Source organism: Cucumis sativus, unplaced genomic scaffold (genome assembly GCF_000004075.3).
Source record: "Cucumis sativus cultivar 9930 unplaced genomic scaffold, Cucumber_9930_V3 scaffold54, whole genome shotgun sequence".
In the NCBI taxonomy this organism is placed as follows: domain Eukaryota; kingdom Viridiplantae; phylum Streptophyta; class Magnoliopsida; order Cucurbitales; family Cucurbitaceae; genus Cucumis; species Cucumis sativus.
This window is the reverse complement of record NW_022279554.1, coordinates 345,980-360,819: the sequence shown is the minus strand read 5'-3', so window position 1 is coordinate 360,819 and position 14,840 is coordinate 345,980. Positions and strand designations below refer to the sequence as shown.

Sequence of the window (14,840 nt, the reverse complement as noted above, 5' to 3'; positions counted from 1 at the left end):
ATCCAATCACATATATTTTTGTCATATTTAGCTCTCCAACTAAGTTAACCTTATTACATAAATTTTTGTCATATTTAGCTCTTAGGCTAAAATTGTACAAATAAATAATATTTAATTGAACCTAAAATAGTTAACTTTAACTTGAACCAACGATGAAAATGCGTGGCATCATCCTTATGTCAACACATGTCAACTTTTAATTAGTCCTAAATTCAATTATTTGTACTTGGTCCAAAAATTCTTAAACCAAATATCATATCCAACATCATATTTGAAAAGGCAACAAAATCTAAAATTACACACCTGTTTGTAGCTCACTTTTCAAAACCCTATACTCAAAAGATAAATATGATTGAATAATTGATAATTTTCTATCCAGGAAGAATAAATTAGTAACAAATAACAATTAAATGGTAATTCTATACCAAGGACATTGAACTTAACAAAACTATTTGCAAATAAATGTCTATAATCTAAGGTGTGAAACCATTGTTATCTTAGACAAGATGGGGGTTTCATATGCTACAAAAAGAGGGATACCACCATATGGGCGAGCCATGGCTGAAGAAGTTTAACCCAGTTCTGACCACCATGCCAGAGAGATCTCCTCCAAGTTGTTGCCTAAGACTTCAAACTCTGTATCCCGATTCCATGCTGCGAAAGAACTCCGTTTTCTCTACTGCTAATCCTATCTGACTATTCGACTATTCCTGCAACAGCAACAAACATCAAGACTGATCTTGTCCGCGGAAGTTTGTTAGATAGAGGGAGGTGTCCATACATGAAAAAACTTAACGAAACTCATCGTGGAAATCATAATCGTCCTCATCATCTTCGTTGAAAATGGCACTGTAAAATACGTAAGGATGATCGATCATTTCTGCCAAGGTGAGACGTCCATCTTTATCTGCATCAGCCTGTAAAATAAAGACAGAATGAAGATGTTAATCAACAGATGTAGTTGCTCCCTCTGGAAGATGAAAATATTTTCCAGGCCTAGTCTAATTCTAGATCTTATGCCTTATGGTAATGTTTTCTCATTTAGAAAACATTTGCAAGAAAGTTCTTCCATGTAAAATGATAAGATAAATGACGTCATACTATATCTTATGTTCTGAGGCTGATAGAGAACACTTGGTCTATCTTATTAAAATCAATGAGGACCATAATAACATTAACAATTATGCTACAGTTTATTGAGTTAAAAGTCAGATGCAATAGATTCATAATGAAATCTGATAAAGGAACTTCCAAGAGAATAACCATTCAGTCCACAAAGTGCAAACAGAAAACAATTGGTGTAATGACTGCGTTTTAATATGACCGATTTTACTACTCGTAAAATGAATTTTACACAATATTACTTATATGTGATGGGTGGTCGGTCAAGTAAAAATTAAAATAACTGTACAGAGTATAAAACAATCCATGGACAACCCAGCAAGCTCTCACTGATAGAGGAAAAGAAAGAGTAAATTGTTTCTACAACCATACATAAGAATCATGAGATGTTTGTTGATGACATTAATATGTGCCACAATATCCGAGCAATATCTCAATCGTAAAAGTAAAGCTAAAAAATTCATCGACTTGCATATGGGTTTTAAGATTCGTTATGGATGAGTACCTGCTGTATGATATATTCTGCCTGTTGTTTTGCATAGTAATGCTCTGATGGGTGAATTTTTCCAATTATAGGTAACAGCTCTTCATTAGACAGGTGTCTATGAAAAACAAAATACAACACACAAAATAATCCTTAAAGGTGTCAAATAGGATACAAAACTGTAGAATCATTGCTATAATCTTTTAATGAAACCAGACCCGTTCCTAGTAGATGGGTATATATTGGTTAGTAGGTGCCAATAGGTTCTCTCTAAGAATTATCTTTGGTTAGGATTAGGAGAGATGGGGAGCTCTTGAAATGTCTGTAGAATTGTTATTTATGTTCTTTTTAAAAATTACATTTTGTCAAACTGATTTTTATCAATTTTTTGTTTCTTTAATCTTTATTCAAAACCACAATTTCTTGGAGAGAAATGAAGAACATAGAAGGGCACTCAAGAGGATAGAAAAGAGAAAAAAAGAAGCCCAATCCCCGACAATAGAAAAGAGAGTTCAACCCTTCCTACAATAAAGGACTCCAATCCAAAGAATGATCCCAAAAGATCAAGACAACATATAAATACAATTTGGTTTTACGATTTGGTATGGAAGCAAAATAAAAAAATGGGATTACAATGCCTGGTTATGTGAACAATCATTGGCAGTCTATCACATTCTTTTATTTACTCCTGGGACAACCTAGTAGGCCACTCATATTATTTCTAGACCTATTCCTAAAGCATGATTGGTGACATCATAATTTCCTGCAACTTTTCCATCATCGTGTCATAATTGACATTTTTTGTCACTTAGCTGGAATGACGGAGGTTATGAGATCTGCTTGCTCATTAAATATCTAAGTTACTAATTCTCCGAGTTTGGCATTTTAATCTTCAGCACCAATTAGTGCTTGTATTTGTGTTCTCAAAACATGCCTTTTCTTTTCTCTCTTTTCTTTTTCAGGTTGATAGTTTGGTTGAAGAGTTTGCAGATATAAATCGTAAAATGGAGAAAACAGGAACATTCACTATGGATAAGAAAAAGCTCCTTCAACTTGTTGGAAAGGCCAATTCAAATTTAGCAGATGTAATTCTCAAAGTTGGTCTTTTTGAGAGGTAAAACCCCGATAGTTGGTATTGGACTTATAGTATATTGGTCTAAACAGATAGCTGTCTTTTTATTTTATTTATTATTGTTTTGAAAAGGATACAATATAAAAAACTGTTCATTAAGGAAATGCAAAGAGACTTGCAATGAAGAAACTAAAATGTTTGTCTCATGGCCAATCCAAGGGGTAATGGCAGCGGCATAGCTCTAGAAAGCGGCGGAATAAGAGACCACCCACAACGCAGGACATTCTTAAAAAGGAAGACCATCTGTCGTTAAGCATTCTTATACATCGTTTACTCGGAATTGTGCAGATATAGGAATAGTCTGGTTCCTCACAGTAAGAGACTTCCTTGCGGAAGTTTCCCATCACATAAGGAAATGAAAACAAGTTTCCCATCACGTAGGGAAATGAAAAGAGATATACTCAAAATACAAACCAATAAGCAAACAAAGTAGAAGAAAAAAGATCCTCAAAACAAATAAAGAGGCAAACAAAATCCAGTAAACATCGCTTGGAATTAAGACTTCATTGATTTATGCTAAAATAATATATTTCTTGTTTATTTCACAAATAGAAAGATTTTACTTAAATAAAACAACTCATTACAAAAAAGGAAAAAATAAATTTGGCAAATATTATACAACCAACACAATAAAATATAATACAATAAAGGAAATAATCAACATTTCCCCTCAAGCTGGTTTGAAGATATCAGTCATTGCTAGCTTGTCAATCAGTTTGTTGAATTGCCACTTTGGAAGGCCTTTAGTTAACACATCTGCAATTTGTTCTGTTGTCGGAAGGTAGGGTATGCATATTACTCCCACATTGGTCTTTTGCTTTATAAAGTGTTTATTGACTTCAGTATGTTACGTCTTGTTATAAAGGACTGAATTGTGGGCAATGGAAATTGCTGCCGTGATACTGCATGAGCATTGTTTGAGTGAATCCCAATTCTTCCAACAATCTTATTCATTTACACTCACAAATGCGTTGGGTTAAAGCTCTAAATTCTGCTTCTGCACTACTTCTTGCAACAGCACTCTGTTTTTTACTTTGCCAAGTAGCAAGATTTCCTCCAAGGAAGGGGCAGTAACCAGATCTCAGTCATGCAACCTGCCCAATTAGTATTAGTGTAAACGTTAACATTAGATGATCATGTCTTTGAAACAATGTGTCTTTTCCTCAAGTACCTTTCAAATACTTAGGATTCTATTCTATAAACGGCATAAAAGTGAGTTGGTCCAAGAGCATGCATGAACTGACTTTTGATACTAATTGCAAAAGCAATGTTAGGACGTGTGGGAAAGATATATGAGTCTTCCTACAAGTCTCTAGTACTTTTCTCTTTCCTTTATCTCATTCTTGGTTGCAACTTTCAATTTCAAATTCTGCTCAATGGGAGTTTCTGCTACCTTGCAACCAAGTAAACCTGTCTCTTTTAACAGATCAATAATATTCTTCCTTTGTTTGAAAAGAATGCCACTTTTGGACCTGGCAAACTTCATGCCTAGGAAGTACTTTAAAGTTCCTAGGTCCTTGATCTGGAAATCATCTGCCAACTTTTTCTTCACGAAACTTTGTTCTGTCTCATCATTGCTTGTAAGAACGATATCATCAAATTAAACTATCAAAATCATAACCTTGTCATTTCCTGTATGTTTGTAGAATATCATATGATCGACTTGGCTTTGACTGAATCCATAGCCCGTGACTACTTTCTCGAATCAAATCAAGCTCTAGGAGACTGTTTGTTCCAAGGAATATACAAGCGTTCAAATCAAGCTCTAGGAGACTGTTTGAGACCGTATAATGATCTCTTTAACTTGCAAACTTTGTTAATCCCGAGATCTACCTTAAAACTAGGTGGCAAGTCCATAATTACCTCTTCTTTCAGTTCCCCATTGAGAAAGACATTCTTAACATCCAATTGATAAAGAGGCCAATCAAAGTTAGCTACAACAGACAACAAATTTCTAATAGAATTGATTTTGACAACTGTAGCAAATGTTTCTTGATAATCAACTCCATAGGTTTGAGTAAACCCCTCAGCAACCAATCCAACCTTGTACCTCTCGACACTACCATCAGCTTTACATTTTAGCGTAAACATCCACTTGCATCCAACTGTTTTCTTTTCTTTTCGTAGTTCAAGTATATCCCATGTAGAATTCATCTCTTCCATCACTGCTAATTTCCAATTCAATTCATTTGGGACCTCTTGTATATTCCTCGGAACAAACAGGTTGATTATTTTGGATGTAAAGGCTTTATGATTGTGAAAGTTTACGATAAGAAAGATAGTTTGCAATGAGATATTTGACAAATTTACTGGTACCTTTCCTGTTGGCAATTGTAATATCAAGATCAGAGACATTAGACAAGGAATTATGAGAAGAACGGGGAGAATTAGACGAAGTAAAAGGAGAATGTATGTTACCTGGATCTTCATAATCATTTATCGGGGTATTAGTTTGGTTTTGTGATAGATCATTCTCAATTCCTTCGAGTCAAGTTTCTTTTATTATAAAGCTGTAGTTCAGGTTTTTACTTGTCAAGTCAGTCTATAGTGGTTCTCCCCCTGAAGAACTCTCCACACTTGACGTCAAGAGTTAGCTCATAACTTTGGAATCAATGGTGTTTGGGATAGGTTAAGTGTCCCAAAAATTATCTTAAGGTTGGGGACTCCCTCTAAAGAGAATTTTGGCTAAAAAAAGGTTGATTTTCCAAAAACAGACATATCCATACTCTCAAAATACCTTTTAGTCGAAGTGTCAAAACATTTGTAAGCCTTCCTATAGGAGACAGCCTACAAAAATGCATTTAACAGCTTTAGGATCAAGTGAAGTACGAGTAGAGTTGGGATTATGAACATAAGTAGTGCAACCAAATAATTTAATTGGTAAGTCAGAGAAAAACCGAACAATAGGAAATCTTTTTTTAAAATTATTTAGAAGAGTTTTTAAATTCAAAACCTAAGAAGCACGAACACCGACACGAGATACGACACACCAGTTTTTTAACATATAGGATACAACATGCATAGGACACGACATGCAGAGGACACGTTCTTTTTTTAATTTTTTTGGTAGGTAGTTGGAGTAAAGGAGCCACTAACCTATCAAAACGGACTGCAATATTCCTCCACCACTGTTTCTTGCTTGATTATGAGAAATTGCCCACAAACTGAACCTTGGCATGATGAGCCAAATCGGATCAACAATCTTCGTTTCATATCATTCCAATTCAAAATTGGTTCTCGTTTGTCTGTGGCTTGGTACCAATTGAGAGCCGCTGCTTCGAAGCTAATGCTCCGCTGCTTTGAAGCTAATGACTGTCACTGTTAATTTTTTGGAATCAGTAAGTTTATGGATTTGTAAGTAACGATCGGATTCATTGAATACTGACATCTCAAACTTGTTTAATTTGCTATGATCCTGTTCACCCTCATTATTGTCTGAATGCATTGCTCCTATAGCCATAAATAGGTTCCACTGTGTTTGCCACTGTCGTATTCTTAATTTCCTCATTCGATTCCGAATTGGAAGGGCGATCTGACAATCCAACACCAGAAACTAGAGAAGCCAATAATGTTTGAGTGTCATCTGCATTCCTTCGTTGTTGTTCCAACTGTGCTATAAGGATAAAGCGTTGAACAATCTTAAGCAAGTGCAAGCAGCGTTTCTTCAATTTGTGGTAACTTCTGAACATCTACTTAAATCCTGGCAATTTCAAAATCAGTTACGCCTAACCGTTCTTCAATTTTCTTCTGTGCCACCTTTCCTATCATCCCCAGGTTGAGGGCTCTTATACCAGTATGATAGTTACTAAAGTAAAGTTCTTCTATTATAGATAATTTACTATTACATAGACCATTCCTCCCACACGAGAGAAACCCAAACACTTCAAACTAAAAGACTGTCTACCCATCTGCTAACTTAACTTCTTATTTAAACACATAACATAGCAACGGTAACATAACTTCCTTCATAACCAACTACTAACCACCTGAAGACTGAAACTAGTCAAGATAAATGCCCAAAACTACCCAAGATAATCATTCTTACTGTTGGATGATTCTCCCAACTCAATAATAACTACTTCTTTGCCCTTTTTGCCCCTGCGAGCATACTGATGTATAATCAGTGGCCTATCAAATACATTTTGCTTTTTATTTTATCTAGAGCCTCTTTAAAGCTTGGATTACGTCTTATGTGGTTTTCGCAGTACTTGGCGCCAGGATAATACTATTGTTCAGAAATGTATTTGACATCCTAACAGAACCAAGATCATAACATAGAAAAGTTTGCCTTTCAAGCTTGATATAAGTAAACAAAAATATATACATTCTTACCTTCTTATTATTATTAATATTCGTGCATAGAAAATTCGATCATAATATTGCTTTAATTGGTAGAATTTTGTTATCTTAGTGCTCTTTTATGTCTTTTTCCTTTGCCACTCAGATCAGAAATTGCGTGGAGGGATGCAAAATATGCTCAAATATATGAGTACCTTCGGGAAGAGTACGAGGTCACCCAGCGCTTTGGGAATCTAGATTTCAAATTGAAGTTTGTGGAGGTAATTTCATTCTATTCCATTCATTCCTTCAAAGTGGTTTTTTCCGTATAGTTGAGCCTCTTCTCTTGAACGTTCTTCTTAAATATCGTGGCAATAGCCAACTTGAAAGCAATATTATCTATTTTTGGTTATATGCAATGGAAAATGTGTTGAGAGGACGTGTAACCTCGTGAAAACTTTCGTATTTTCTTTAGTATTCTTTTTAAGGGAAAGAAAACCAATTTATACTAAATGTTGTATTAACTAAATCTCTCAACTTTCACAAGTGAATGAATTTAAATCCTTCATTCTTATTTCATTTTAAAATCGTTAAATCGTTAATGCATAATATTCACACATGTACAAGGCTTTAAATTCAAGGATTGGAACGTATTAAATCAAATGGATACTAGCAGCTTCTGATTAATTTTATTGGTTTTATCATATTCTTGTCCACTCTTTCTTCACTTATTTAGAAAAAGTTACATAACAACTTTTCCTACTGCTTCGGTAGAATTTTAGGAAAAGAATTTTTTTATTTAACAGTTTGGATGGTGGATATTATTTCGTGGGTATGAGCATTATTATCCCTGGACATTTAGATCCCAATGTTCAAGAATTAAATGTTTATTTTTTTTAAAGAAGAAGAATAAAAAAAATTAAAATATTGACATCAATATTCTAATCCGTGGTGAAGGGACGTGGTCCTATCAAAAGCTAGCTACTATTGTAGGAGAATCAATTCATAGTTCTTCAAGGAGTGAAGTTTTGAGGACTCTCTTTATTTAATTAGTTTAGAATGTTTCTTTAAGAAATTGGTTCTGCTAAATTGTTTCCAAGTGTTTGTGCTGTCCATCTGAAGTTTGTGTATTCTGAAGCTGACCCAAAATAATGCAAATGAAATCAGGGAGTGGTGTGTGTTCCTTTTCCAAAAGCCGAGCTAAGGAAAAAATAATCAACATTCTCATTGTGATTTCCTTATTTAAATCTTTAACCTAGATTCTTCCACTTATATCATACTCACTGGAAGGAGGTTCTTTTACTTTTATGGAAATGATATTTCTTGAGATAGAACAGTGTTTAATTCTTCTCTAATAAATTTGCACCTTCCTTGCAGCATAACATTCATTTTCTTCAAGAAGTCCTCCAGAATAGGAAATCAGATCTCTTGGAATGGTGCATCATTGGCCTATTGAGCATTGAAAACATTATATCATTATATGAGATTGTTAAGGATTCAACTCCCATGCAACTCTGATTTGCCAGCGTCGCGGATGCAATTTTTGATCTGCAATTAGTAAAGTCTAATTTTGTTTTTTGTTGTACTAATTATTTTATCATAAAGATAATAATCTGATTTTCTTATATTTTTATTTGATCCTCCAGCTCTCCATATTACATTATGCTCATGTTGTCTTACATTATTGCATTATATATATAGATGCGCATAAACATACAACTATTGTAACTCGAACAAAATTCAGTTGGAGAAATTCATTACTATTTTACCTTCTAGTTTTCTTTTATGTAAATAACTATTGAAAAGTTTCCTAAAGTATGTTGATGTTGAGCCATAGCAAGTACTTTTAGAAGATGCAACTTATTCTCTCTAGGGAGAGATTCTTGAAACTGATCACAGATACAAAATTGTGTACATTTACAATAAGTTTAGGAATATTGTAATAGGTAGCAAAATAAGTTGAGATATTTTGCAAATGTGTCTTCCAGATTTCTACTATTGCAAATATGAGAAAGAATTCAAGTTATGATTTTGGTTATTTCTTTATATCCATTTATCTTCTTGATGAACCTAAACAAAGTTCCTACTTTCTCTTTTTTTTTTTTTTCCATTTGCATGCATGATCTTTTTCTCCTCTCAACATTTTTCTTCTTCGCAAGTGTGGTCTCAATCCTTATTTTCTTTGTCTTGACCATGATCAATAACTCAACTTTGAGGCGGTAGACGGTGTGGTGTTTGAGAAATTGTCAAGTGATTTTTATTATCTAATATGAAGTGTATGATAACATTCTTAGATCTATAAATTTACAAATTATTTACATCTGCAAACCTTTTATCAAAATAACAATGGACAGCAACAACGAGACAGTCAATTAATACATTATATAGCAAGTCTTCCATTTCGGGGAACAACTAACTATAGTCAAATTCATCACCATCTTCTCACAATTTCTTCCATTTTACAACAACTCCATAGGTCTTCCGCAACATTCCAAGTCAGTAGCTAATCTTAAGTACAAAAGTTCCTATGAGGGAGGCATAGTAGCTCTAAAATTTCTCATCCCACAAAAGTGTGTGTTGACGGACGATTAGAGAATTCGTCCAAGGAAAAGACTTAGAATTTTGAGGATTCATCTCAAGTTCAGTAGAGTTGTAATTTTCCTGTATTTCATTTTATTTGATTGAATTTATTAATGAAATATTTCGTTTATAATCACTTTTTGGTTCACTGTGGTTTACACGAGATCTTTATAGAGAAATTTAATTTGTGAACTCCAACTTGTATTAATAATGTATTTATGTTGATTTGATGCAATGAGTCATTTGATCTCCTGATTCTCTCTCACTTAGATGCTTATGCTTGATTTGAGGAAGCAGAGCACGTGACGTTCTTGAAGTTGGAGTCTTGAAAGAAAGTTTGTATCTTCAAATGAAAGGAACTCCAGTATCTATAGAGTTCTTTAGTGGCTTTTATGAACTTGAGTCTGGTTGATTTATGGACCAGAGCTAAATTAAATTTATTTTTTTGGCTCGATTGAATTTTAGTCTTAACCGAGTAAATAATATTAATTAAACTAAAATAATTAATTTGATCCAAACATGTGTATCATCCAAATTAACAAATTTATATTTTTTTTCAATTTTAATTTGGGACACATGTCAATTTTTAATTAGTCTTGAATTCAACGATAATGCGTGATTGATCTAAAATTTTTTATTCTACAACTATAATAGTATTGGGGAATTGCCAAAAATAGGCCAAAAATGGGGTAGAAAAAGAGTTTTAGGATTGATTGTAAAAAAGTTGAGATTTATGACAAATTTTGGGTAGAGGGATTTAAACCCGAGACCTCTTGGTTCTAAGTACATACATACAGGCGTTAGTTGAGCTTGGTTGACAATTTCTATACTTTTTTAAGTAACAAATAATTGGAGAAATTTTGTGGCTATATTTATGATTTTTCTCAAAGAACTTAAGGATCTTTATTTCCATTTCTATATATTGTGGGAATTTTTGCAGACATTGATATGGGTGAAACAAAGAAAGTAAGCGAACAAACTAATATTGGACAGTTGGAGTTCAGCCCTGCACGACCCTTTGACAAAGCCCTTCCCTCACTTCTAGCCACCATTGTCCATTGTTCACACCTAACACAACCTAGTGGTAGCATGTCACTTCCTCCTTGCCAGCCAGTTCACCCCAGCCTGTAGGTCAGTCAGCCTGTTATAAAAGAAAAAAATCAATTTTTATGTTCTCCCCCAACCGACAGTGAGCTTCACGGTGACATCTATTCTAATCTACACTGACTTTCACCCTACTTCGACCACAACCAGACTTTCATAGTTAATAGGGTGGTAATTTTGCTGGTTTCGACATTATGTACATGCATGAGTTTAATCACCCCTCCCTCCTCTTTTCCTTTTCAGTTATGAGATTAAAGTGAGGGAATGACAAGAGAAGATCATGAACCAACGAAAATTACAGGTAATTATTGTTTTTCTTTTTTTCCTTAACTCTTTTTAGCCTTTGGAAATATTTAGCAAAGAACTCATGTATGATCTGCATTGAGACTGTTCTTGAGTTGCTTTCATCAGACAAGTTTATGAAGTTCTTGTTGTTGGTTTGTCATGATTTTGTTTCAATTTTTCTGGGAAACTAAGAGTTGTTACTCTTGATTTTTTTTCGAGTATTTCTCAGTCTAAGAGTAATTTATCACTAAGCACATGATTTTGTTGGTAACATGCAAGATACAACCTGAATGGAATATCAAATACCATAATGTATTTGTCAGATCATGCAAGACAACTATACAAGCAGATAATTATGCTTATAGTAGCAATCGGCAATAAAATTATTTTTAAAATTTATTTCAGTGTTCTAATTACCTTGTTATCCTAATTCCTATCTTCTTTCGCCTTGCAGATGTGTTGAAATTTGTTGTCAGAATCTGTTTGAATGATGAACTTCATGCATACAATTGTTGTGGTTGTCACAACTGGAATCTATTAAACAAAATCAAATACTTGATAATAACTACCTCTCCACACTGTTATGTTTCTTGTTTTTTCGTTTTCAATAATTTGATCGGTTTTAGACTTTTGATTTATTTTCAATTAGAAGTAAATGAATGAAGGAAAAAGATAACAGAAAAAGTTGATTTTACTTTTACTATCATTTTCCTATGCTTTTTAGTTTATGGGGATAGATATTTGTTGGTGTTCCTTTTCTTAAGTTAGAAGAAAAAAGTTGGGGCATAACTTTACATGGACAATCAAGTCATTTTTTTTCTTAATTTGTGTCTTTTATAGCTAAAAGAAGAAAACTTAAGAATTACATATAAGTAGTATAAAGTCCTAATATAAGCTTGATAAAAAAATTTCCTTTAATTTTTACTCTGTTTATAAACTTATGAGGTTACAAATTGCAATATATTTTCTAATACCATATTATGAATAATTTGGATAGCTGGTTGTGTTTGAAAACTGTATCTTCTTCCATCGTCATTGGTTTATCGTTGCTTTCTTTTCATTTTTGTTAAATTTCAACAAATATCAAGTTGATGTGACTTTTATTGTAGGATATGGGTAATGTTTACAATTTCAAGGATTAGAACTTTTCGTTTATGTTGTTTATCAGACCTTCTATACATCTCTACAATTATATGATCTTTATGGTGAATACATTGTGCAAGGCCGTATATTATAAGATCAATACTGTTTTTTAAAGGAAAGAAAAATATATAATGTGCTACACACCAAATTTTCTTCAAAGAAAAAAAAACAAATTAAATATGTTCCATACTTTCTTTTTGTAGTTTGTGATCCTAGCTAAACTCAGGTTAAAGAGTTATGTTTATATTTGTATATTTGAATGGAGTTAATTGCAAATACAACGATTAGATACAAAATATTTGCATATGTAACACATATTGTATTGCTAATATAAATATATCACTCATAGATTTTGCTATAATTATACTTGTTTAAACATACTAATACACACTTAATCTTCTTAGTTCAATAATGGTATGGAGTGGAACAAACTTCCTACGTTAGGATAAAAGGGTCACACAAATTACCTTCGTAGTAAACTTACTTTTGACATTATTCATTTAACTTAGGGTAAGTATAATGGATTAGCAATTTTATGAATAATAATTAAGTATATAACAATATCTTTTAAAAATTGTAAATGTAGCAAAATATATTTGTGATAGATTTATATCGTTAATAGACTCTTATGGCTTATAAGCGAATGACATATGTGATTTAAAATAACTGCAGCAATTAGTTTAAAATGTTGTTATATATCTACGAATTTCTTAATTGTTATATTCATTTGTCATTAGTTGTATTTAAAAGGGATGACCAGAAAAACATTAAAACAAGAGGTTTACTTTTGATAAAAGAAAATTTTAAATTTAAATTGCTAAAATAGCAAAATGTGCATGTCTAAGTGAAAATTATTCAACAATAATCACGGTCGAACTCAAACTCCCAAAAACAATGATTACATTTATTCCCTAATTTGCTAATTCATTTTGGATTAGGTTTATTTTTGACAACAATAAAAAAATTGAGGTGTGGAACAATGATATTATAAATGCCAAAGAGTAGTTAAGATGCAAAATATAAATTTATATTTGCAATATTAGGTCAAAATGAATGATAATTTAGTTAGATTTTTGTCAAATAAATAAAAATGTGAACCATACCAAAAGCAAATATAGATGCTTTTTTATTATTGAATTTTCATAGAATAAATAATAAAAAAAAGTAAAAATATTTGCCTTTTAACTTTTTCTTTTTTAATTTTCATAGAAAATATTTAATCCAAAAATTAAATAAACTCTCTCCTCCACGGTCAATTTTCTTTTCCCTCTTCTTCAACCTCAACGGTCTCTTTTATTTCAAATTTCTTTCCCCTTTTTCTTCTCCATCGGTTTACTCTGCCTCTCATCTCCCCTTCTCTTCTTCGTCTTCCTCAAACCCTGCGATTTCCTATCTCTCAAATTCCGTTTCGCTCTTCCTATACCTCCAAAATTTCGCTCTTCCTCTCTAACGTGAAGCAGCCAAGAAACTCTATCTTGCGACATACCCATCTCGTCGATCCACCACTTTCTTCTTCTTCTAGCCTTAACGGTGCCGAAATCAAGGGCCGCAGACCCCCTCGGAAACCCAAGTCTTCCAAAGAAAATTCTCCACCCTCAGATCGGTTTTCGATTCCAAATCCTGAAGAGCCCGCTTCCACCTAGGCCTCCCTCTTCTAACCCGACCGTTCCTGAGAGTTCGCTATCACATACTGCTTTTACCTGCAATCCCGATCCAAGGTAATGCTAAAATAATGTTGCTAATATCTGGAATATGGTATTACTGAATTTAGTAAAAATAAATAAATAAATAAATAAAAGAAGTATACCTGTAACAACTAACAGTTGTGAGCACTGTCGGAAAAAGGCAATGAATTTGTAAATCGAAGTGCAGATAGTTCTGTTGTTTAGGATGGAAAAGCATGAGTATCACGTTTCTATATTCAACGGACTGGTACTTGTAAAATTTAGGCTCATAATCATTTTATTGTGCAGAGACTGGCAGATGGTTTAAGTAGCTGGTTCCGGAGGCAGAAGCTAACAGGTGCAGCTGGGGAGCGCTTGAAGGAAGCACGCAATATCAACCGATCACTCTCACAACTCGGGTAACCGATCAAAACTATTGGGAGATATTTCAAATTTCATTTAAGCAGTGATCTTTCCAATGATTTTTTTCTTTATTTATTTTGTAATGTCAATTAGTTGGCTAATTATTTATCAGAATGCTTGTTGATATCGCTGCATGTTTTATTTTGTAATGTTTGTACTTTTTAGTTGTGATTTGTGAATATGCTAGGATTGATTTGATTTGCTCTTCTGACTGTTAAGATCGGAATGATGTTGCTCATCTGAAAGAAGGCAGCATCATGTGCTTGAAGACTTGTGGAGTATGGAGAGTGAATGGTCAAATTTGAGGAATCGTATCTGCTGGCTTTGTAGTCCAAACAGGTTGTCTGGCTAACTTTCTTTTTCTCATTTTCAACCAATTAGGATAGCTGTCATGTTTTTTGAATTCCTTGCCATTCTTGAGTAGTAACTTGGCATTTGTTTATTAAAAGGTTTTAATTAAGATTATGGTGTTCATAACTTTGTAGTGTCACACTAAATAACTTAAAAGAGTTAGTTTGACAGTTGACAAACATGATAGTAATGTGATAGTGAGTGCAAGGGTAAAAAGAGCTGCTTCTGTTGGGTTAAAGGGATGTTTGTGTTTTTTAGTGTGATGTGTTTTGTT

At 33.3% G+C, this 14,840-nt stretch overlaps 1 protein-coding gene and 3 long non-coding RNA genes across 4 annotated transcripts; 3 read left to right on the top strand and 1 right to left on the bottom strand.

Annotated features, from left to right (window-relative positions):
• Positions 1 to 379: 379 nt before the first annotated feature.
• On the bottom strand, positions 380 to 1,782 carry LOC116406007. The gene is made up of 3 exons (XR_004219089.1): positions 1,628 to 1,782; positions 782 to 917; positions 380 to 710 (listed from the first exon to the last, which is right to left on the bottom strand). It is a non-coding gene; the product is annotated as an uncharacterized LOC116406007 (long non-coding RNA).
• Positions 1,783 to 2,541: 759 nt separating this feature from the next.
• Positions 2,542 to 8,831, top strand: LOC116406003. Its single transcript, XM_031889713.1, has 3 exons — positions 2,542 to 2,720; positions 7,183 to 7,297; positions 8,394 to 8,831. The coding sequence occupies exons 1-3, from the start codon at positions 2,611 to 2,613 to the stop codon at positions 8,532 to 8,534; spliced, it is 366 nt and encodes a 121-aa protein (XP_031745573.1). The 5' UTR covers positions 2,542 to 2,610; the 3' UTR covers positions 8,535 to 8,831.
• A 1,517-nt stretch (positions 8,832 to 10,348) lies between these two features.
• On the top strand, positions 10,349 to 11,708 carry LOC116406011. Its single transcript, XR_004219093.1, has 2 exons — positions 10,349 to 11,001; positions 11,440 to 11,708. It is a non-coding gene; the product is annotated as an uncharacterized LOC116406011 (long non-coding RNA).
• Positions 11,709 to 13,417: 1,709 nt separating this feature from the next.
• LOC116406010 lies at positions 13,418 to 14,493 on the top strand. Its single transcript, XR_004219092.1, has 3 exons — positions 13,418 to 13,846; positions 14,102 to 14,211; positions 14,435 to 14,493. It is a non-coding gene; the product is annotated as an uncharacterized LOC116406010 (long non-coding RNA).
• Positions 14,494 to 14,840: the final 347 nt, after the last annotated feature.